Genomic DNA, 24,109 nt, shown 5'->3' with positions numbered 1-24,109 from the left:
ATTTGGAAAAATATTGACTTTTATAAAAATTTTTTTTAATTATGTAAAAGTAACTTCAAAAAATTTTTACCAACTTGAAGAGCATTAAAACACGCTTCGATTGACCTATTTTTTAACCTGATTCGGGCAGAAATTATGAAATTATTGGTATTTGAAAAATCAACAATTGTGAAAAATATCATTTTTTCAACATTCTTGTTTATTAATTTATGTGTAATTATTAAACTATTATTACCATCTTATAGAATATATAAAAACACATTTTTTGGACCAAGATTTAATGATTTTTAACCCTTTTATTAAAAGTAATTCTTATATTTCAAATTTTATTATTTCTATGAGGAAGCAAAGTGTTCATGAAATGAACACCAAAATTACTTGGCAGCGGTTTTTTAATTTTATCAACTTTAACATCTTCTATGTCAATATTCAAAATTTCTTATGCTGATTCCAGAAAACTGTTATGTGATTCTATTAACTTAAAACCAAATTCAGCAAAACCTTCGCGACCCAAAACTACCGGCGAACACATAGTTTTATCGTCAACTACTAATAAATTAATAAATCTAATCAGATGTCTTAGTTTGACCCTTGAATTTACTCGTCCGAATATTCTACGTTTCGATTCATTAGCGCCCGTATATTGTAAAGAATTCGTGTCAAATGATTCAATCAAGTTAGTGCTTACAATTTTTCTTAAAAAGCTAATAGGAGTACCACTGTCCAGTCTTGTTAACAAGTTTAAATTAAAAACCTCACCATCTAGATAAAATTCGTATATTGCTGATTTTAGAAAGTTGTCCTCTTCATTAACTATATTCACATTTAAACTCTTTTGTCAAAATATTTTTAATCAGTTATTTTAAATTTCTTTTTAGTTGGTCGTGATTGTTCAAAATGGATATACTTGACCTGCCCTCGATTGATGAAAGTGACTTCGATGTACGCGATACAGAATCAAAAAACCGGGGTGTTTTTACTAAACATTTTATAAAAAAAGGAGAAACTATTCTGGAGTATATTGGCGAGCTGGTCACAAGCGCTAGTCAGATGAAAGAGCGCCAGATTGTTTACGAAGAAAAAGGTTTAGGATGTTACGTTTTAGACTTTCAATATCGTGATAAAAAAATGTTTATTGACGCTACTGCTGAAAGCAACTATAAAGGACGTCTTATAAACCACTCAAATGAAGAAAACATTAAACCTTTTCTTAAAGTTATAAATGAAATACCCCGTGTGTTTTTTAAGGCGACTCAGGATATTGCTCCTGATTGTGAACTATTGTGGAATTATGGAGAAATGCGCAGATCTGTTTTGAATACCAATCCTTGGTTAAAAAAAGGTAAAATCTTAGTGACAATTTTTATATTTTAAATTATTTTACTTGTAGTTTAGTTAATTTGTTCAGTTAAAAGAATTCTTTATAAGACAGGAGTATTTAGATTATCTCTTGGTTTTCTAGAGACATCTTTTGGTTTTTAGCGGTTTAGAAAATACAAGAATATTTTAAAGAAACCCGTTTTGTATTTAGGATATACGGGAATAAAAAGTGAAAAAAGTTAAACTTTATTTTCATATAATTTTGATAAAAGTCGAAAAAAGAGAGTATTTTGGATTACTAAGAGTTTAACCTTTCAGACAGGAACATTCTTCTTGTGATTGTTTTTGTCGGTGAAACGGTTTACAATGCAACTATGTGCAAAACTTATATTAGATTAAATCTACGTGCCCCCTGCCACGCGGAGCAGTGCATTAGGTAGTTCCTGAAAATTATTTTAAAAAATCTGTTAAATATATTTACAAATTATTTTTACTTGAAAAGCCAGTAAGGGTATTCTCACATCTCAGCTGGCTGCCTTCCTACCTGCAGGAGTTGCTTAACAACTTCTGCGAGTACAAGTACCAGTAATTTAAGAAATATATCGTCCAGAAGGGTTCTTATTCAATTTAAAATTTTCTTAAAATATTACTTTACTAATAATAGTATCAGAAAATTCAAAGTTTCTAAGAGAATTCTATTCAATATTTTTTTAATGTCGGATAATATAACCTATAATATCTATCTTTTAGTTTTTCTTAAAATTCTAAAGCGTATATGGGCAAAAGCTTTTTCCGATGAAATCTACGTGCACCCTGCCACACGGAGCAGTACATTACGTAGATTAACTATTATTCCTTAAAATTGTAACAAGTCTTCCATTAAAGATTTACAAATTATTTTTCTTTGAAAAACAAGTAATAAATATTTCTTACATAGTTAAACTTAGTCACTTTTGTAATTAATTTTTTTGTTTTCAGCTATCTCAAAGAAACAAAAGGGTCAACTAATAAAGACACCGATCGAATCCCAAACATCTGTTCGATCCGAGATTCCGAGTAAGTCCGAGACGTCTATTCAATTCGAAGCACTATATAAATCTGAGAAACATTCCGAGTCAGCTGATAATTTTGAGAAACCGAATCAGTCTGAAATACCTATTAAATCCGAGACACCTGTTAATTCTAAGAAACCGCTTCAGTCTGAGACATCGATTGAATCCCAGACAAATGTTAATTCCGTAAAACCGATTCAGAGCAAGTCACCACTGGAAGCCGAGAAACCGATTCCACAGATGAAATCTAAAGAACTAACACATTCGGAAATATCGATTAAAACGAAACTTCCTTATTGTAATCCAGTAATTATGCTTGAAAAATTACCAAATTACCCAACTGATGTGCTTTCTAAATCTTTTTCGAGAAAAAGAAAACACAAGAATTCTAAGGCTTACCAAGATGAGATTATACCGAAAAAGTTTTCTACTTCTTTAGAACCATACGTCTTATTAGAAAAATTACCAACATATTCTAAACGCGCTATATTGACAGATGATAACCTCAATCCAAATAAATCCAAACGTCCTAAAATGTCCTCTTCGGTAATACTTGCAGGACAGTTAAAAAAAGAAATGGAAATACTCGTAAAGTGCATAAACAATGAGAGGAGCTCATTAATATCTAAAAATACTGTAAAACTTCATTCGACACCTATTAAGGATACTTTTGAAAATTGTGAATTGCACGTATCAGACATGTCAACATTGCAGTTGTCAAATACGCTTTTTGAAAATGAAAATTTATCGATTAACAATCAGAACGCTGAAGATCATTCTACATCATTCGAACCTTCTTTACAGATTAATCATCAAAATGATCTTGATTTAACCAATATTAAATGTCTAGTAAAAAACACTAATACAGGAAATATCGTCAATCAGGTTTATGAATTCGATTTTAAAGAATTTAATGATTGCCAGCAAAACAATCCGAATAATAATACTGAAAATAATCTAGAATGTATTGTCCATGAGCTTGAGCTTCCTGTTATTCAATTGCCTGAAAATATTCAGATTCAAATGCACACTTCTTGTAATGATACTCCTCTTCAAGGTAATAGTACAAATAATGATATTTCTGCTTCTATTAGTTATGAAGTAACTGATGCAAATGATACAGATCTAACTGACGATCCAGATTTTGTGCCTGATTCCTCTGCTACAGTATCCGTCAATATATCTAAAAATGCGTCAGATACGTCGGAAAAATGTCTTGATAATATTATTGTAGGTCCTCCTGTTGATATTCGCGTAGTAACTGTACCTCCGTCAAAAGTTAATGGTTCTTCTTCTTTGAAGAAAAATTTCTGTCGTTATTGTAAGGAATTAACCACAAAATTGCCAAGACATTTGGAACTTAAACATTACACAGAAGAAGACGTTAAAGTAATGATTAATTTACCTAAAAACTCGGCCGAAAGAAGAAAAGTAATTGACAAAATTAGAAAGGAGGGAAATCATGAACATAACACAAATAAGGACTATAATACCGGAGTTTTACTTACGTGTCGAAGACGTCAAGAAAAATATAATAATAATGGCGAGGATTATATTCATTGCTCTATGTGTTTAGGGGCGTTTTCGAAAAAGACTATTCACATTCACTATAAACAGTGTGATCCTCTTCACAAGAAAGGTGAGAAAGAAATAAAAGTCTCAGGTCGACGCGTAGAGGGCTTCATCCATGAACGGGCGTCTCCCATTTTACGAAATGAAATCTTTCCAGTGATGAATGATGATAATATTGTACGTATAATTCGTTACGATTTGCTAATAATACTAATGGGAAATAGATTTTGCGAGCAGTATACTAAAATTCAACAGTATGATTCAATTAGGGCAAACTTACGTCTTCTTGGACGTCTTAAAGAAGCTGCATTGAAAGTAAATAAAGAACTCACTGAACTTTTCCTTATACTGCACTCAAAAAACTATGATACATTTAAACATGCTGTGAGAAGTTGTGCGGGTTATAATGAACAAACCGGTTTATTTGCGTCGCCATCAGTTGCATCACAATTGGGAACCTTAATCAAAAAGTGTATGAAAGTCTGGATCGCTGAGTGCATAAAAAAAGGATATCAAGAAAGAAAGAAAAGCGCTGCCGAATTCTTAGAACTTTTTGAGGAAGATTTCCCTACTGCCGTAAACAAAAAAGTAGTAGAAAATCAGATAAAAGCAAAACGTGCCAAAAAAATTAATTTACCTTTAAAACAGGATATTAATGCTTTGTATAAGCATCTAAAAGAAAATTGTACGAAATCTTTTAATATTTTAAAGCAATCTTTTGATTTAGAAGCTTGGAAACTGCTATCAGAATGCACATTAATTCTTTTACAGTTATTCAACAGAAAAAGGGCAGGAGAAGTTGAAAGAATTTCAATCGATGATTTTATGAATAGAGAATCTGTAGACGAAAATGTACACCCTGATCTTTATTCTCACATGGATTCCGAAAAACAAAAGAGATCTAAGTTATTTGTTCGCATAAATATTGATGGCAAAAAGGGACGTGCCGTCCCCGCATTACTAGATGAAGAACTAGTGCAATTCGTTAATTGCATTATCGATAATCGAAAACATGCTCGCGTAAAAAAAACAAATCCATACGTTTTTGGTATTTATCAGAGAAGGAAACATTCGAAGCCATATTTAAGAGCTTGCGCTTTAATGCGTAAATTCTCTGAAGATTGTGGAGCGACAATGCCGGAAACACTTCGCGGCACATTTCTTCGAAAGCACTTAGCAACTTATAGTGCAGTTTTAGGAATCAATGAAAATGAGATGCAAGATTTGGCGAATTTCATGGGGCATGATGAAAAGATACATAAAGATGTATACAGACTACCTAATGCCGTCAAAGACGTAACCGAGGTATCGAAATTTTTACAGGCTGCAATTGAAAATGAAAACAGCGCTAATAGCTCAGTTTCAGAACTACGTGTTGGAAAATCTGTTATAGCCGAAGAAAGGAGCGATTCAGATTTTGAACTTGAAACCAGCGACGAGGAGGAAAGCAAAAATTGTTATAGTAAGTATATTTATTAAATTTATAAATTAATATCAATTTCTTAATAGTATTTAAATGTTGAGAATGTGCAGGAACATCCACCAATATATGCATTTAAAACACAAGAAGTAGTAGGAACAAAAGCTTTTATTAAAATAAATCTACGTGCACCCTGCCACGCGGAGCAGTACATTACGTAAATTCATTATTGTTCTTAAAAATTAATAAAAATTTCTTAAATATAATTGCAAATTATTTTTGTTTGAAAAGCCAGTAGAAATTATACTTTCCAAATGTAATCTCATTCAATTTAAAAGTTTCTTAAAATATTACCTTACTAATAAAAGTATCGGGAAATTCAAAGTTACTAAGAAAATCTATTTTAATATTTAATACTTGTTGGATATTATGTTGTAATTACACTGTATCTATTAATATATTTACTTATTTCTATAAATATGCTAATTGCAAACAGTCACTGAATATTGTTAGGAACTTCCCAAAAAAATATAAATATCCCAAAACTGTTAGAATATAATAAAAAAGAAAATAAACACTATAGCCTATATTATCTATCTCTTAGTTTTTCTTGTAATCTCAAAGCATAGTTACTATATACATACTTTTAAAGGTCTAACTGCTATAAATAAAGGCAAAAGCTTTTTTATTCGATGAAATCTACGTGCACCCTGCCACACGGAGCAGTACATTACGTAGATTCTCTATTGTTCCTGAGAATTGAAGGGCTACATAGAATAAGGGGACGAACGCGAGGCTTGGAAGGGATAGTACCAGTCAGGTAGCAGTGACGAGCCTTGAGCCGCTCGCTGCTACCTGACTGATATTATCCCTTTCAACCATGCGTTCGTCCCCTTATTTTATGTAGCCCTTCAATTATAAAAAAAATTTATAATACTATTGCAAATTATTTTTGTTCAAAAATCTATTAAGAAATATATATTCCATAAGTAATCTTTTCAATTTTAAAGTTTCTTAAATCATACCTTACCACTTGTTAAAGTTAACGTAAATGTGGTAAAATTATTCAATTGCAAATATCATGTGCAGTTTTATAATTTTTTGTTTCTTGATTACAGGATCATCGATTTCTAAAATTAAAAGAACAAAGTGGAGTACGGAAGAACAGGATGTAGTAACAAATTTTTTTGGGCCCCTAAAGAGTTTGCCAAAACTTCCTTCGCTTCATACTTGTCAAGATTTAATAAGTAATAACGAGGTATTGAAAAACCGTGCTCCTCAACAATTAAAAACTTGGATTGACAATCAGAGGAAGAAAGATTCCCGAAAGAGGAAATCAATTTAATTTTTATAACTAAGAAGAATTTTACTTTGTTTTAATATTTCCCATCATTTTTAGTTTTATTTGTTTCCAAATACCAAAAAAACTCATTCAAAGATATTTTTAAATAAGCTGTGATATTATCAGGCTTCAATGTTTATTTAATAAACAAGAATATTTTTAATTCATTTAAGAAAAATACCTTTGTTATAGAATTACAGAAAACTCTATTTCGTTTATAAATTTATATTTAGGTATGTCTGTCATAATATTGTAGTAGATAGACATAAATTGTTATATTTTTCTACTTTATAAAAAAACAGAACCTTGCACAATTTACGATGTTGAAATCGTAAATGAATAATTAAAGGAAAAACATTTCTGAAAGAGAAAATCAGTTTAATTTTTATGATTAGAAAGCACTTCACTTTGATTCATTATTTTCCATATAGCTGTGCAAATTTTAATTCGAATCGACTTTTGTTTGGTTTTGAGGCGCTGAAATGTCAAATGTCAAAAACTAAGCTAACTCGAATGCCGGTTTTTCGATGTTCGACATTTTAGGGCTCCAAAACCGAACAAACCTTGGTTCGGTTCAAATTTCGAATACTAGACATTCAAATTGGACTAACTCGAATGTTGAATTATCAACACATATTTTAGACGAAAAACTTCGAACCATTCGATTCAAATAATTTTTCACAGCTCTAATTTTTCATTATTTCAAGTTTTATTATTCTTCAAATATCAAAAAAGTTGATTTAAAGTTCTTTTAAAAGTAAGTCGCAATATTTACAGATTTTATTTTTTAAAACAAAAATTTATTTTATTATTAAAAAAAAATAAGTGTTTAAAAATGTTGCGAAAAACTTTATTTCGTTTATAAATTATTATGTATGTATGTTTGTTACAAGTTTGTAGTAGATGGACAGTAGGATATAAAGTGTTATATTTTTCTACTTTATAAAAAAACAAACTTATTTTGATTTAATAAAAATGGTTTCTAATTAAATCTAATCTTCTCTTTTTATTTAGGCTGAATGTTGATATTAGTTGCTGGATTGATTTCATGTTAGCAAATATAAGTTAAAATCCTAATTTAAGTGTTTGTATTTTAAATAACATCCACATAGCAAGACATATTGCTGTCAATATATCTTACAACTCTTCAAACTATACGTTTCTTACCTGATCTTGTCTTCATTGTGTAGAATCTTTCACCATATATAAAATCCTTCACTGATATAAATAGTTTATTCCTGACTAGTTATACTACAACTTATTAATATATCTTGCTTCTTTCTCAAGTTGAAATATGTACCAACCAAATGAGAAGTAGGTAATCTGATTTTATAAACGTTTAACTCCGCGTTTTGAAATTGTACGTAGTCACTTTAAAACTAGAACAAAAGTCTTCAAACAATATGATTCGTATCTAATACTATCCTAAAAGAATACTACCTTTTGCTGTGTTAAATCTGAAATTCTAAACGAAATAAATTTTCCTTTTCTAGTTACGAAGTAACTAATTTTTTAATTACTATTATAATTAATAGTAAATTTATTACAAAGATCTTTATATTCTTGACGCATTACTATCGTAATCGATTTATTCATACCAAACTCATTACTTATACAAGCATGCTTTACTAAATTATTATTACACATTATTGCAGAAGTACTAATAGTATTAGAAATGAAATTGTCAACCTTAGTAAAAATGATTCGTACAAATTTTTCACGCATTTCGTTCAGAAATGCTACAAACTTGGTACAATAATCCTAACAAATTCAAATGAAATTACTAGTAAAACTCGTTTGGCGTTTCAAAACGTATTATGCGTTATACCCGATTTCTTAATATAATGTTTTTTTAAATTCTCGCACGGAAACTCGTATGGAAATTCACACAAAATTTCTTTTGACAATTTGTTTTACAATTTGCAGCCGAATTTTCATACGAAATTCGTAAGCAGAAAACTAATTTTTCAGTGTCTAAACGTTCAACGCCCACTATCAAATCTTTATGTAATTGTAGAAAAAAATCTCGTATCCTTCCCCTCCAAATAGTAAAATTTAAAATTTTGGTTTTTTAGGGAAAAAATTTTTATTTAATATTTACTTCTAAATTAAAAGATTATAAAAAAACCTATTCATACCAAAAAAATCAAAGAATATATGTGGTCCATAGTACTCATCCCTTTACGGAACCCTGCCTGACTTTATGGTATCCCTCCAGCCTTGTCTACACTTTCTTCCATCCTCCGCATCAAGGTCTCTGTGTCGAGATTGTACCCAGCTGGCATTAGAGTGATTCCTCTATATTCCTTTACCGTTTTCCCTTCCCCTTTCTTAACCAACGGTACAATCACTCCCGTTTTCCATCCCTTTAGCCACCCTTGTCCCCTCCTCACCCTATTTATCACTTCCTACATCTCTTTCCTTATTACTAACACCCCCATACTTTAAACTCTCCGCTTCCATCCTATCGAAACCAGCAGCTTTGTTTCTTTTCATCCTGTCGATTGCATTGTCTACTGCCTCCCTGCTTATTTCCTTACACTCTCCATCACCCACCGCCATTCTTTTTCCTCCAACCACTCTCCTATCAACCCCCCCAGTGAGCTCCATAAAATACTTAGTCCATCAACCCATACTTATGCTCTCTACAACCACTCCTTTTCTTTTCCTTTCTCTATTTATTACTTCCCATTCCCTCCCTTCCCTCACTACGTTTTCCACCTCTCATAAAAATTTCCTCCTTTCCTTTTGTTTTTTCCGTGCTTTCAACTTCTCGTGCACATCTTGCACTCTCTAGTACTCCTTTCTGTCAATATGCCCTTTTCTCCATAATTTGATGTTTCTCTTCATTGCCTCCTTCCTTGTGTACGGCTCGCACCATACTTTCCACTCTTAAATTAACCCCTGCCCCCTTAAGATTTTCTATTTACTCTTCCTGTATCCTTTTTTAAATTCAATCATATTTTCCACCGTCCACTTGCCCATTTTTTCTACTCTATCCTTCTTTTCTCTCCTCACGTCCTCTCTCCTTTCCACTTTTCCTTTAAGGTGGACAATAAACGGGAAATGTTCTGAACCTAGTTCTATTCCAAGCTTCATCGCGCTCAACCTCTTTCTCATCCTTTAATCCATCAGCACATAGTCAATGCAAGTATCCCCCCTCCCCATGAAAGTATACTCTCCTTCCTCACCCCCCCCTAATATTAAAATTGCATGTTTCCCAACATTCACTCTCCATTATCCCTAACTATTTCCTTCCTTCCCCGTACACTTCTTTATGTTTTATGACTCCCATTCATACTTATTTGTTTATTCATTCCATTAGCCTCCCCCTAGCGTCCCCGTCCATGCATTTAAACCACTCCCTTTGAAAACCAATTTTTTCTTCCCCCGGTCCATCCACTCCTCTAGTGTATCCCAACATTCTTCTTCTTCTATTTTCCTGTAAATTCCTACAATATCCAGTTCTTCCCTTTCCATCCTAATGGTTCTCACCATGCTTCCCTCTTTTTTCCACTCCTTTCATTTTTTTCCCTTCCCTTATCCTCAATCTCACCCGAGTGATAATTAATCCCGCGCATCTGCCTTTCATCGCTTCTTTTCTTGCTCCCTGTATTTTCCACCAATATACTTTTGGCAACTTTACTTTTACTTTCTCCCAATCTCTAAACTCCACCCACGTCACCAACAAAAATATAACCTTCCATTTTCTCAATGTCCTCCATTAACTCTCATTTTCATTTTTGTACCACTCTATATTCCAAAAAACCAGCCTTGTACCTTTTTGTCTTCTCCTATTCTCCTCTCCCATACAAAATTTAAATCCCATTTTTGAAGAAAAAAATTTAATTTACGAATTTAATTTACGACGAAAGATTTAGATAGAAAATTTTTGACATTAGAACCTAAGTCCCCAATCTATAGAATTGGGTTCCAAAATTGACCTTTAAAGTTATGTTATCCAGTGAGGAATTTTCACATTGAAGGTCAATAAAAAAATTCTACACTGAATAACATGATCTACAATGCGCAATTATTTGCTCTATATACTTTAAATCCCGAAACGTAGTAATTATTTTTTTCTAGCTACAAACCTGTTAATTCTTTGAAAATGTTAATAATAAATGAGCAATTAATACAATCGAATTTTTAAATTTTATCACATTACTATTGTTATAAATATATCTCCAGTAAACCTATAAAAAAATCACCAATTAATAGCAAAAATGACATTAATGTCTTTAAACTATACCTTTCATACATAACTATGTCCTCATTGAGTACAATCTTCGGCAATATACACACTAATATATATTGTTATTTATTTATGTTTAATTCTAGAATACATTTTTAAATTTTTCCTAAATACTACTGTAATAAAAACCTCATTAAACTTCTTATGTGAGTAATAATAATAAAAAATGTAACGTTAAACTCTACCATCCATATTTTTAATACGCAGTATTGTATCTAACAAATACAATCTTTGAGTATACGCAATCAGATCAACAACAATAATGAAAATAATAACTTATAATAGAACTAATGACTTTAAAGTCTTTAAATTATATTACTGTAATAAAAACCTCATTAAACTTCTAAAGTAAGTAATAGTAATTGGAAATGTAACGTGAAACTCTACAATCTATATTTTTTATAAGCAATATTGTCTCCGTCAAATACAATCCTTGCCTATACGCAATCATATCAACTACAATAATGAAAACACTAACTTTATAATAGAACTAATGACTTTAAAGTCTTTAAACTTTAACTTTTATACCTAAGTTTGTCCTCATGGAGTACAATCTTCGGCTATATACACACTAATATTCTAAATAAATATATCATTTCCCAACTGGTTACATATTTTTTAATAATCTAATGCTATTTATGTCTAGTAAATTAATTATACAAAGAAATTATGCAAAGAAAATGAACTAAAAGTATTTAACATAAGGTCACTTGTCCCCAAACTATGCAGTACGTTCCAAAAACTGTCCTTAAAGTGTTTAATCTATTGCTGTATAAAATTTGATTTTTCAAACGTAGTACATTTTCCTGTCCTTGTTAAAAAACTAAAAATTATTTTAATATTGTTATATATTTATGTTTAAGTATAGAATATATTTTTAAATTTTTGCTAAATATTACTGTAATAAAAACCTCATTAAACTTCTAAAGTAAGTAAACGTAATTGAAAATGTAAAGTAAAACTCTACAATCTATATTTTTTATAAGCAATATTGTCTCCGTCAAATACAATCCTTGCCTATACGCAATCATATCAACTACAATAATAAAAACACTAACTTTATAATAGAACTAATGACTTTAAAGTCTTTAAACTATTACATTCATACCTAAGTATGTCCTCATTGAGTACAATCTTCGGCTATATACACACTAATATTCTAAATAAATATATCATTTACCAACTGGTTACATATTTTTTAATAATCTAATGCTCTTTATGTCTAGTAAATTAATTATACAAAGAAGTTAAAAAGCAGTAATCTGCTTTTAGAAGCTTTTCAATTCTTGCAAAGAAAAGGAACCGAAATTATTTAACATTAGGTCACTTGTCCCCAAACTATGCAGTACGTTCCAAAAACTGTCCTTAAAGTGTTTAATCTATTGCTGTATAAAATTTTCCTTTCCTTGTTAAAAAACTAAAAATTATTCTAATATTCTTATACATTTATGTTTAATTATAGAATATATTTTTAAATTTTTGCTAAATATTACTGTAATATAAACCTCATTAAACTTCTAAAGTAAGTAATAGTAATTGAAAATGTAACGTAAAACTCTACAATCTATATTTTTTATAAGCAATATTGTCTCCGTCAAATACAATCCTTGCCTATACGCAATCATATCAACTACAATAATAAAAACACTAACTTTATAATAGAACTAATGACTTTAAAGTCTTTAAACTATAACATTCATCCCTAAGTATGTCCTCATTGAGTACAATCTTCGGCTATATACACACTAATGTTCTAAATAAATATATCATTTCCCAACTGGTTACATATTTTTTAATAATCTAATGCTGTTTATGTCTAGTAAATTAATTATACAAAGAAGTTAAAAAGCAGTAATCTGCTTTTAGAAGCTTTTCAATTCTTGCAAAGAAAAGGAACCGAAATTATTTAACATAAGGTCACTTGTCCCCAAACTATGCAGTACGTTCCAAAAACTGTCCTTAAAGTGTTTAATCTATTGCTGTATAAAATTTGATTTTTCAAACGTAGTACATTTTTCTGTCCTTGCTAGAAAACTAAAAATTATTTTAATATTGTTATTTATTTATATTTAATTATAGAATATATTTTTAAATTTTTGCTAAATATTACTGTAGTAAAAACCTCATTAAACTTCTAAAGTAAGTAATAGTAATTGAAAATGTAACGTGAAACTCTACAATCTATATTTTTTATACGCAATATTGTCTCCATCAAATACAATCCTTGCCTATACGCAATCATCTTAACTACAATAATGAAAATAATAACTTTATAATAAATCTAATGACTTTAAGGTCTTTAAACTATACCTTTCATACATAACTATGTAATCATGGAGTACAATCTTCGGCTATATATACACTAATGTTCTAAATAAATATATCATTTCCCAACTGGTTACATATTTTTTAATAATCTAATGCTATTTATGTCTAGTAAATTAAATATACAAAGAATTTAAAAAACAGTAATCTGTTTATAGAAGCTTATCAATTCTTGCAAAGAAAAGGAACCGAAATTATTTAACATAAGGTCACTTGTCCCCAAACTATGCAGTACGTTCCAAAAACTGTCCTTAAAGTGTTTAATCTATTGCTGTATAAAATTTGATTTTCTAAACGTAGTACATTTTCCTGTCCTTGTTAGAAAACTAAAAATTATTTTAATATTGTTATTTATTTATATTTAATTATAGAATATATTTTTAAATTTTTGCTAAATACTACTGTAATAAGAACCTCATTAAGCTTCTTATTTAAGTAATAATAATAGAAAATGTAACGTTAAACTCTACCATCTATATTTTTAATACGCAATATTGTCTCCATCAAATACAATCCTTGCCTATACGCAATCGTATCAACAAAAATAATGAAAAACTACCTATATAATAGAACTAATGACTTTAAAGTCTTTAAACTATAACATTCATACCTAAGTATGTCCTCATTGAGTACAATCTTCGGCTATATATACACTAATGTTCTAAATAAATATATCATTTCCCAACTGGTTACCTATTTTTTAATAATCTAATGCTATTTATGTCTAGTAAATTAATTATACAAAGCAGTTAAAAATCAGTAGTCTGCTTTTAGAAGCTTTTCAATTCTTGCAAAGAAAAGCAACCGAAAATATTTAACATAATGTCACTTGTCCCCAAACTATGCAGTACGTTCCAAAAACTGTCCTTAAAATTTGATTATTCAAACGTAGTACATTTTCTTGTCCTTGTTAGTAAACTAAAAATTATTTTAATATTGTTATATATTTATATTTTATTATAGAATACATTTTTAAATTTTTTAAATTCTTCCTTCCCTTCCACCCACATATTTCAACACCATAACACATTACCGACCATACTATCACATCAGACAACCATACTCTCTTTTTCCAATCATCTTTAAACATTCTCTTTCCAATTCCTTACACATTGTCCAAAATCTTACCCGTTTTTTCCAATCTTCTACTCACATGCAGCTCATGACTTCCATTCGATTTAAACCAAAAACCCAAATAACAAAATTCATCCACTTTCTCTACATTCTTTCCATTCAACGCCCACACCTTTTCCTCCCTACACCTTCTATTTCTAAATTTAATAATTTTTATTTTCTCAACATTCAGCCACATATCTTTTTCCCTCACATACTTTTCTAACTCTCTCAACAGCAATTTCATTCCACTTTCACATTCTGTCGTCAACACTATGTCGTCAGGGTAAGCCATCGAATAAATTCTCTCCTTTCCCAAAACCACCCCCCCCTTCCCCCTTTCACTCAATTTCTCCTTTAAATCCGTGATCAACAAACTAAGGAGAATTGGACTCAACGGACACCCTTGCATTATTCCCCTCCCAATCTAGAAAACCCCAAAAAAACTTCCTCAACTCTCACCCTTGCCCTCATATCCTCGTACATCTCCTCAATTCGTTCAATAAGACCCCTCTCTACTCCTCTCTCCCACAACGTTCTCTAGAGCACTCCCCTGTTGACTGACGGGAACGCCGCCTTAAAGTCGACAAACAGTGCCACTAACTTCCCCTTCTTTTTTCCTAATTCCTTCCCCACCAAAAAAATCAAAGAATATATGTGGTCCATAGTACTCATCCCTTTACGGAACCCTGCCTGACTTTATGGTATCCCTCCAGCCTTGTGTACACTTTCTTCCATCCTCCGCATCAAGATCTCTGCGTCGAGATTGTACCCAGCTGGCATTAGAGTGATTCCTCTATATTCCTTTACCTTTTTCCCTTCCCCTTTCTTAACCAACGGTACAATCACTCCCGTTTTCTATCCCTTTAGCCACCCTTGTCCCCTCCTCACCCTATTTATCACTTCCTACATCTCTTTCCTTATTACTAACCCCCCCATACTTTAAACTCTCCGCTTCCATCCCATCGAAACCAGCAGCTTTGTTTCTTTTCATCCTGTCGATTGCATTGTCTACTGCCTCCCTGCTTATTTCCTTACACTCTCCATCACCCACAGCCATTCTTTTTCCTCCAACCACTCTCCTATCAACCCCACCAGTGAGCTCCATAAAATACTTAGTCCATCAACCCATACTTATGCTCTCTACCACCACTCCTTTACTTTTCCTTTCTCTATTTATTACGTCCCATTCCCTCCCTTCCCTCACTGCGTTTTCCACCTCTCATAAAAATTTCCTCCTTTCCTTTTGTTTTTTCCGTGCTTTCAACTTCTCGTGCACATCTTGCCCTCTCTAGTACTCCTTTCTGTCAATATGCCCTTTTCTCCATAATTTGATGTTTTTCTTCATCGCCTCCTTACTTGTGTACGGCTCGCAACATACTTTCCACTCTTTAATTAACCCCTGCCCCCTTAAGATTTTCTATTTACTCTTCCTGTATCCTTTTTTAAATTCAATCTTATTTTCCACCGTCCACTTGCCCATTTTTTCTACTCTATCCTTCTTTTCTCTCCTCACGTCCTCTCTCCTTTCCACTTTTCCTTTAAGCTGGACAATAACCGGGAAATGTTCTGAACCTAGTTCTATTCCAAACTTCATCGCGCTCAACCTCTTTCTCATCCTTTAATCCATCAGCACATAGTCAATGCAAGTATCCCCCCTCTCCATGAAAGTATACTCTCCTTCCTCACCCCCCCCTAATATTACAATTGCATGTTTCCCAACATTCACTCTCCATTATCCCTAACTATTTCCTTCCTTCCCCGTACACTTCTTTATGTTTTGACTCCCATTCATACTTATTTGTTTATTCATTCCATTAGCCTCCCCCTAGCGTCCCCGTCCATGCATTTAAACCACTCCCTATGAAAACCAATTTTTCCTTCCCCCGGTCCATCCACGCCTCTAGTGTATCCCAACATTCTTCTTCTTCTATTTTCCTGTAAATTCCTACAATATCCAGTTCTTCCCTTTCCATCCTAATGGTTCTCACCATGCTTCCCTCTTTTTTCCACTCCTTTCATTTTCTTCCCTTCCCTTATCCTCAATCTCACCCGAGTGATAATTAATCCCGCGCATCTGCCTTTCATCGCTTCTTTTCTTGCTCCCTGTATTTTCCAACGATATACTTTTGGCAACTTTACTTTTACTTTCTCCCAATCTCTAGACTCCACCCATGTCACCAACAAAAATATAACATTCCATTTTCTCAATGTCCTCCATTAACCCTCATTTTTATTTTTGTACCACTCTATATTCCAAAAAACAAGCCTTGTACCTTTTTCTCTTCTCCTATTCTCCTCTCCCATACAAATTTAAATCCCATTTTTGAAGAAAAAAATTTAATTTACGAATTTAATTTACATTGGAACCTAAGTCCCCAATCTATAGAATTGGGTTCCAAAATTGACCTTTAAAGTTATGATATCCAGTGAGGAATTTTCACATTGAAGGTCAATAAAAAAATTCTACACTGAATAACATGATCTACAATGCGCAATTATTTGCTCTATACACTTTAAATCCCGAAACGTAGTAATTATTTTTTTCTAGCTACAAACCTGTTAATTCTTTGAAAATGTTAATAATAAATGAGCAATTAATACAATCGAATTTTTAAATTTTATCACATTACTATTGTTATAAATATATCTTCAGTAAACCTATAAAAAAATCACCAATTAATAGCAAAAATGACATTAATGTCTTTAAACTATACCTTTCATACATAACTATGTCCTCATTGAGTACAATCTTCGGCTATATACACACTAATATATATTGTTATTTATTTATGTTTAATTCTAGAATACATTTTTAAATTTTTCCTAAATACTACTGTAATAAAAACCTCATTAAACTTTTTATGTGAGTAATAATAATAGAAAATGTAACGTTAAACTCTACCATCCATATTTTTAATACGCAGTATTGTATCTAACAAATACAATCTTTGAGTATACGCAATCAGATTAACAACAATAATGAAAATAATAACTTATCATAGAACTAATGACTTTAAAGTCTTTAAACTATATTACTGTAAAAAAAACCTCATTAAACTTCTAAAGTAAGTAATAGTAATTGAAAATGTAACGCGAAACTCTACAATCTATATTTTTTATAAGCAATATTGTCTCCGTCAAATACAATCCTTGCCTATACGCAATCATATCAACTACAATAATAAAAACACTAACTTTATAATAGAACTAATGACTTTAAAGTCTTTAAACTATAACATTCATACCTAAGTATGTCCTCATTGAGTACAATCTTCGGCTATATATACACTAATGTTCTAAATAAATATATCATTTCCCAACTGGTTACATATTTTTTAATAATCTAATGCTATTTATGTCTAGTAAATTAAATATACAAAGAATTTAAAAAACAGTAATCTGTTTTTAGAAGCTTATCAATTCTTGCAAAGAAAAGGAACCGAAATTATTTAACATAAGGTCACTTGTCCCCAAACTATGCAGTACGTTCCAAAAACTGTCCTTAAAGTGTTTAATCTATTGCTGTATAAAATTTGATTTTCTAAACGTAGTACATTTTCCTGTCCTTGTTAGAAAACTAAAAATTATTTTAGTACTGTTATGTATTTATGTTTAATCATAGAATATATTTTTAAATTTTTGCTAAATATTACTGTAATAAAAACCTCATTAAACTTCTAAAGTAAGTAATAGTAATTGAAAATGTAACGTGAAACTCTACAATCTGTACTTTTTATACGCAATATTGTCTCCATCAAATACAATCCTTGCCTATACGCAATCATCTTAACTACAATAATGAAAATAATAACTTTATAATAAATCTAATGACTTTAAGGTCTTTAAACTATACCTTTCATACATAGCTATGTCCTCATGGAGTACAATCTTCGGCTATATACACACTAATATTCTAAATAAATATATTATTTCCTAACTGGTTACAAATTTTTTAATAATTTAATGCTATTTATGTCTAGTAAATTAAATATACAAAGAATTTAAAAAACAGTAAACTTTTTTTAGTAGCTTATCAATTTCTGCAAAGAGAATGAACCGAAAGTATATAACATAAGGTCACTTGTCCCCAAACTATGCAGTACGTTCCAAAAACTGTCCTTAAAGTGTTTAATGTATTGCTGTATAAAATTTGATTTTTCAAACGTAGTACATTTTTCTGTCCTTGTTAAAAAACTAAAAATTATTTTAATATTGTTATTATTTATGTTTAATTATAGAATATATTTTTAAATTTTTGCTAAATATTACTGTAGTAAAAACCTCATTAAACTTCTAAAGTAAGTAATAGTAATTGAAAATGTAACGTGAAACTCTACAATCTATATTTTTTATACGCAATATTGTCTCCAGTCAAATACAATCCTTGCCTATACGCAATCATCTAACTACAATAATGAAAATACTAACTTTATAATAAATCTAATGACTTTAAGGTCTTTAAACTATACCTTTCATACATAACTATGTCATCATGGAGTACAATCTTCGGCTATATATACACTAATGTTCTAAATAAATATATCATTTCCCAACTGGTTACATATTTTTTAATAATCTAATGCTATTTATGTCTAGTAAATTAATATACAAAGAATTTAAAAAACAGTAATCTGTTTATAGAAGCTTATCAATTCTTGCAAAGAAAAGGAACCGAAATTATTTAACATAAGGTCACTTGTCCCCAAACTATGCAGTACGTTCCAAAAACTGTCCTTAAAGTGTTTAATCTATTGCTGTATAAAATTTGATTTTCTAAACGTAGTACATTTTCCTGTCCTTGTTAGAAAACTAAAAATTATTTTAATATTGTTATTTATTTATATTTAATTATAGAATATATTTTTAAATTTTTGCTAAATACTACTGTAATAAGAACCTCATTAAGCTTCTTATTTAAGTAATAATAATAGAAAATGTAACGTTAAACTCTACCATCTATATTTTTAATACGCAATATTGTCTCCATCAAATACAATCCTTGCCTATACGCAATTGTATCAACAAAAATAATGAAAACACTACCTTTATAATAGAACTAATGACTTTAAAGTCTTTAAACTATAACATTCATACCTAAGTATGTCCTCATTCAGTACAATCTTCGGCTATATACACACTTATGTTCTAAATAAATATATCATTTCCCAACTAGTTACATATTTTTTAATAATCTAATGCTATTTATGTCTAATAAATTAATTATACAAAGAAGTTAAAAAGCAGTAATCTGCTTTTAGAAGCTTTTTAATTCTTGCAAAGAAAAGGAACCGAAATTATTTAACATAAGGTCACTTGTCCCCAAACTATGCAGTACGTTTCAAAAACTGTCCTTAAAGTGTTTAATCTATTGCTGTAGAAAATTTGATTATTCAAACGTAGTACATTTTCTTGTCCTTGTTAGTAAACTAAAAATTATTTTAATATTGTTATATATTTATATTTTATTATAGAATACATTTTTAAATTTTTTAAATTCTTCCTTCCCTTCCACCCACATATTTCAACACCATAACACATTACCGACCATACTATCACATCAGACAACCATACTCTCTTTTTCCAATCATCTTTAAACATTCTCTTTCCAATTCCTTACACATTGTCCAAAATCTTACCCGTTTTTTCCAATCTTCTACTCACATGCAGCTCATGACTTCCATTCGATTTAAACCAAAAACCCAAATAACAAAATTCATCCACTTTCTCTACATTCTTTCCATTCAACGCCCACACCTTTTCCTCCCTACACCTTCTATTTCTAAATTTAATAATTTTTATTTTCTCAACATTCAGCCACATATCTTTTTCCCTCACATACTTTTCTAACTCTCTTAACAGCAATTTCATTCCACTTTCACATTCTGTCGTCAACACTATGTCGTCAGGGTAAGCCATCGAATAAATTCTCTCCTTTCCCAAAACCACCCCCCCTTCCCCCTTTCACTCAATTTCTCCTTTAAATCCGTGATCAACAAACTAAGGAGAATTGGACTCAACGGACACCCTTGCATTATTCCCCTCCCAATCTAGAAAACCCCAAAAAAACTTCCTCAACTCTCACCCTTGCCCTCATATCCTCGTACATCTCCTCAATTCGTTCAATAAGACCCCTCTCTACTCCTCTCTCCCACAACGTTCTCTAGAGCACTCCCCTGTTGACTGACGGGAACGCCGCCTTAAAGTCGACAAACAGTGCCACTAACTTCCCCTTCTTTTTTCCTAATTCCTTCCCCAACAAAAAAATCAAAGAATATATGTGGTCCATAGAACTCATCCCTTTACGGAACCCTGCCTGACTTTATGGTATCCCTTCAGCCTTGTCTACACTTTCTTCCATCCTCCGCATCAAGATCTCTGCGTCAAGATTGTACCCAGCTGGCATTAGAGTGATTCCTCTATATTCCTTTACCTTTTTCCCTTCCCCTTTCTTAACCAACGGTACAATCACTCCCGTTTTCCATCCCTTTAGCCACCCTTGTCCCCTCCTCACCCTATTTATCACTTCCTACATCTCTTTCCTTATTACTAACCCCCCCATACTTTAAACTCTCCGCTTCCATCCCATCGAAACCAGCAGCTTTGTTTCTTTTCATCCTGTCGATTGCATTGTCTACTGCCTCCCTGCTTATTTCCTTACACTCTCCATCACCCACAGCCATTCTTTTTCCTCCAACCACTCTCCTATCAACCCCACCAGTGAGCTCCATAAAATACTTAGTCCATCAACCCATACTTATGCTCTCTACCACCACTCCTTTACTTTTCCTTTCTCTATTTATTACGTCCCATTCCCTCCCTTCCCTCACTGCGTTTTCCACCTCTCATAAAAATGTCCTCCTTTCCTTTTGTTTTTTCCGTGCTTTCAACTTCTCGTGCACATCTTGCACTCTCTAGTACTCCTTTCTGTCAATATGCCCTTTTCTCCATAATTTGATGTTTCTCTTCATTGCCTCCTTCCTTGTGTACGGCTCGCACCATACTTTCCACTCTTAAATTAACCCCTGCCCCCTTAAGATTTTCTATTTACTCTTCCTGTATCCTTTTTTAAATTCAATCATATTTTCCACCGTCCACTTGCCCATTTTTTCTACTCTATCCTTCTTTTCTCTCCTCACGTCCTCTCTCCTTTCCACTTTTCCTTTAAGGTGGACAATAAACGGGAAATGTTCTGAACCTAGTTCTATTCCAACCTTCATCGCGCTCAACCTCTTTCTCATCCTTTAATCCATCAGCACATAGTCAATGCAAGTATCCCCCCTCCCCATGAAAGTATACTCTCCTTCCTCACCCCCCCCTAATATTAAAATTGCATGTTTCCCAACATTCACTCTCCATTATCCCTAACTATTTCCTTCCTTCCCCGTACACTTCTTTATGTTTTATGACTCCCATTCATACTTATTTGTTTATTCATTCCATTAGCCTCCCCCTAGCGTCCCCGTCCATGCATTTAAACCACTCCCTTTGAAAACCAATTTTTTCTTCCCCCGGTCCATCCACTCCTCTAGTGTATCCCAACATTCTGCTTCTTCTATTTTCCTGTAAATTCCTACAATATCCAGTTCTTCCCTTTCCATCCTAATGGTTCTCACCATGCTTCCCTCTTTTTTCCACTCCTTTCATTTTTTTCCCTTCCCTTATCCTCAATCTCACCCGAGTGATAATTAATCCCGCGCATCTGCCTTTCATCGCTTCTTTTCTTGCTCCCTGTATTTTCCACCAATATACTTTTGGCAACTTTACTTTTACTTTCTCCCAATCTCTAAACTCCACCCACGTCACCAACAAAAATATAACCTTCCATTTTCTCAATGTCCTCCATTAACTCTCATTTTCATTTTTGTACCACTCTATATTCCAAAAAACCAGCCTTGTACCTTTTTGTCTTCTCCTATTCTCCTCTCCCATACAAAATTTAAATCCCATTTTTGAAGAAAAAAATTTAATTTACGAATTTAATTTACGACGAAAGATTTAGATAGAAAATTTTTGACATTAGAACCTAAGTCCCCAATCTATAGAATTGGGTTCCAAAATTGACCTTTAAAGTTATGTTATCCAGTGAGGAATTTTCACATTGAAGGTCAATAAAAAAATTCTACACTGAATAACATGATCTACAATGCGCAATTATTTGCTCTATATACTTTAAATCCCGAAACGTAGTAATTATTTTTTTCTAGCTACAAACCTGTTAATTCTTTGAAAATGTTAATAATAAATGAGCAATTAATACAATCGAATTTTTAAATTTTATCACATTACTATTGTTATAAATATATCTCCAGTAAACCTATAAAAAAATCACCAATTAATAGCAAAAATGACATTAATGTCTTTAAACTATACCTTTCATACATAACTATGTCCTCATTGAGTACAATCTTCGGCAATATACACACTAATATATATTGTTATTTATTTATGTTTAATTCTAGAATACATTTTTAAATTTTTCCTAAATACTACTGTAATAAAAACCTCATTAAACTTCTTATGTGAGTAATAATAATAAAAAATGTAACGTTAAACTCTACCATCCATATTTTTAATACGCAGTATTGTATCTAACAAATACAATCTTTGAGTATACGCAATCAGATCAACAACAATAATGAAAATAATAACTTATAATAGAACTAATGACTTTAAAGTCTTTAAACTATATTACTGTAAAAAAAACCTCATTAAACTTCTAAAGTAAGTAATAGTAATTGAAAATGTAACGTGAAACTCTACAATCTATATTTTTTATAAGCAATATTGTCTCCGTCAAATACAATCCTTGCCTATACGCAATCATATCAACTACAATAATAAAAACACTAACTTTATAATAGAACTAATGACTTTAAAGTCTTTAAATTATATTACTGTAATAAAAACCTCATTAAACTTCTAAAGTAAGTAATAGTAATTGGAAATGTAAAGTAAAACTCTACAATCTATATTTTTTATAAGCAATATTGTCTCCGTCAAATACAATCCTTGCCTATACGCAATCATATCAACTACAATAATAAAAACACTAACTTTATAATAGAACTAATGACTTTAAAGTCTTCAAACTATTACATTCATACCTAAGTATGTCCTCATTGAGTACAATCTTCGGCTATATACACACTAATATTCTAAATAAATATATCATTTACCAACTGGTTACATATTTTTTAATAATCTAATGCTCTTTATGTCTAGTAAATTAATTATACAAAGAAGTTAAAAAGCAGTAATCTGCTTTTAGAAGCTTTTCAATTCTTGCAAAGAAAAGGAACCGAAATTATTTAACATTAGGTCACTTGTCCCCAAACTATGCAGTACGTTCCAAAAACTGTCCTTAAAGTGTTTAATCTATTGCTGTATAAAATTTTCCTTTCCTTGTTAAAAAACTAAAAATTATTCTAATATTCTTATACATTTATGTTTAATTATAGAATATATTTTTAAATTTTTGCTAAATATTACTGTAATATAAACCTCATTAAACTTCTAAAGTAAGTAATAGTAATTGAAAATGTAACGTAAAACTCTACAATCTATATTTTTTATAAGCAATATTGTCTCCGTCAAATACAATCCTTGCCTATACGCAATCATATCAACTACAATAATAAAAACACTAACTTTATAATAGAACTAATGACTTTAAAGTCTTTAAACTATAACATTCATCCCTAAGTATG

General features: G+C 31.3%; 1 protein-coding gene across 1 annotated transcript; it reads left to right on the top strand.

Moving 5' to 3' along the window:
- Positions 1-392: 392 nt before the first annotated feature.
- Positions 393-7,384, top strand: LOC122509728. The gene is made up of 3 exons (XM_043623964.1): positions 393-1,342; positions 2,299-5,406; positions 6,483-7,384. The coding sequence occupies exons 1-3, from the start codon at positions 898-900 to the stop codon at positions 6,707-6,709; spliced, it is 3,780 nt and encodes a 1,259-aa protein (XP_043479899.1). The 5' UTR covers positions 393-897; the 3' UTR covers positions 6,710-7,384.
- Positions 7,385-24,109: the final 16,725 nt, after the last annotated feature.

Source organism: Leptopilina heterotoma, unplaced genomic scaffold (genome assembly GCF_015476425.1).
Source record: "Leptopilina heterotoma isolate Lh14 unplaced genomic scaffold, ASM1547642v1 Lhet_12, whole genome shotgun sequence".
Classification (NCBI taxonomy): domain Eukaryota; kingdom Metazoa; phylum Arthropoda; class Insecta; order Hymenoptera; family Figitidae; genus Leptopilina; species Leptopilina heterotoma.
Note: the sequence above shows the minus strand (reverse complement) of the source record. Positions and strands in the feature narration are given on the sequence as shown.

What these genes read in the sequence shown, in the direction of transcription:
- LOC122509728 (XM_043623964.1), top strand. Translation starts at nt 898, where the DNA reads ATGGATATACTTGACCTGCCCTCGATTGATGAAAGTGACTTCGATGTA. An exon ending in CAATCCTTGGTTAAAAAAAG is followed by an intron (nt 1,343 to 2,298) that starts GTAAAATCTTAG and finishes TTTTGTTTTCAG; the next exon opens with CTATCTCAAAGAAACAAAAG. An exon ending in GGAAAGCAAAAATTGTTATA is followed by an intron (nt 5,407 to 6,482) that starts GTAAGTATATTT and finishes TCTTGATTACAG; the next exon opens with GATCATCGATTTCTAAAATT.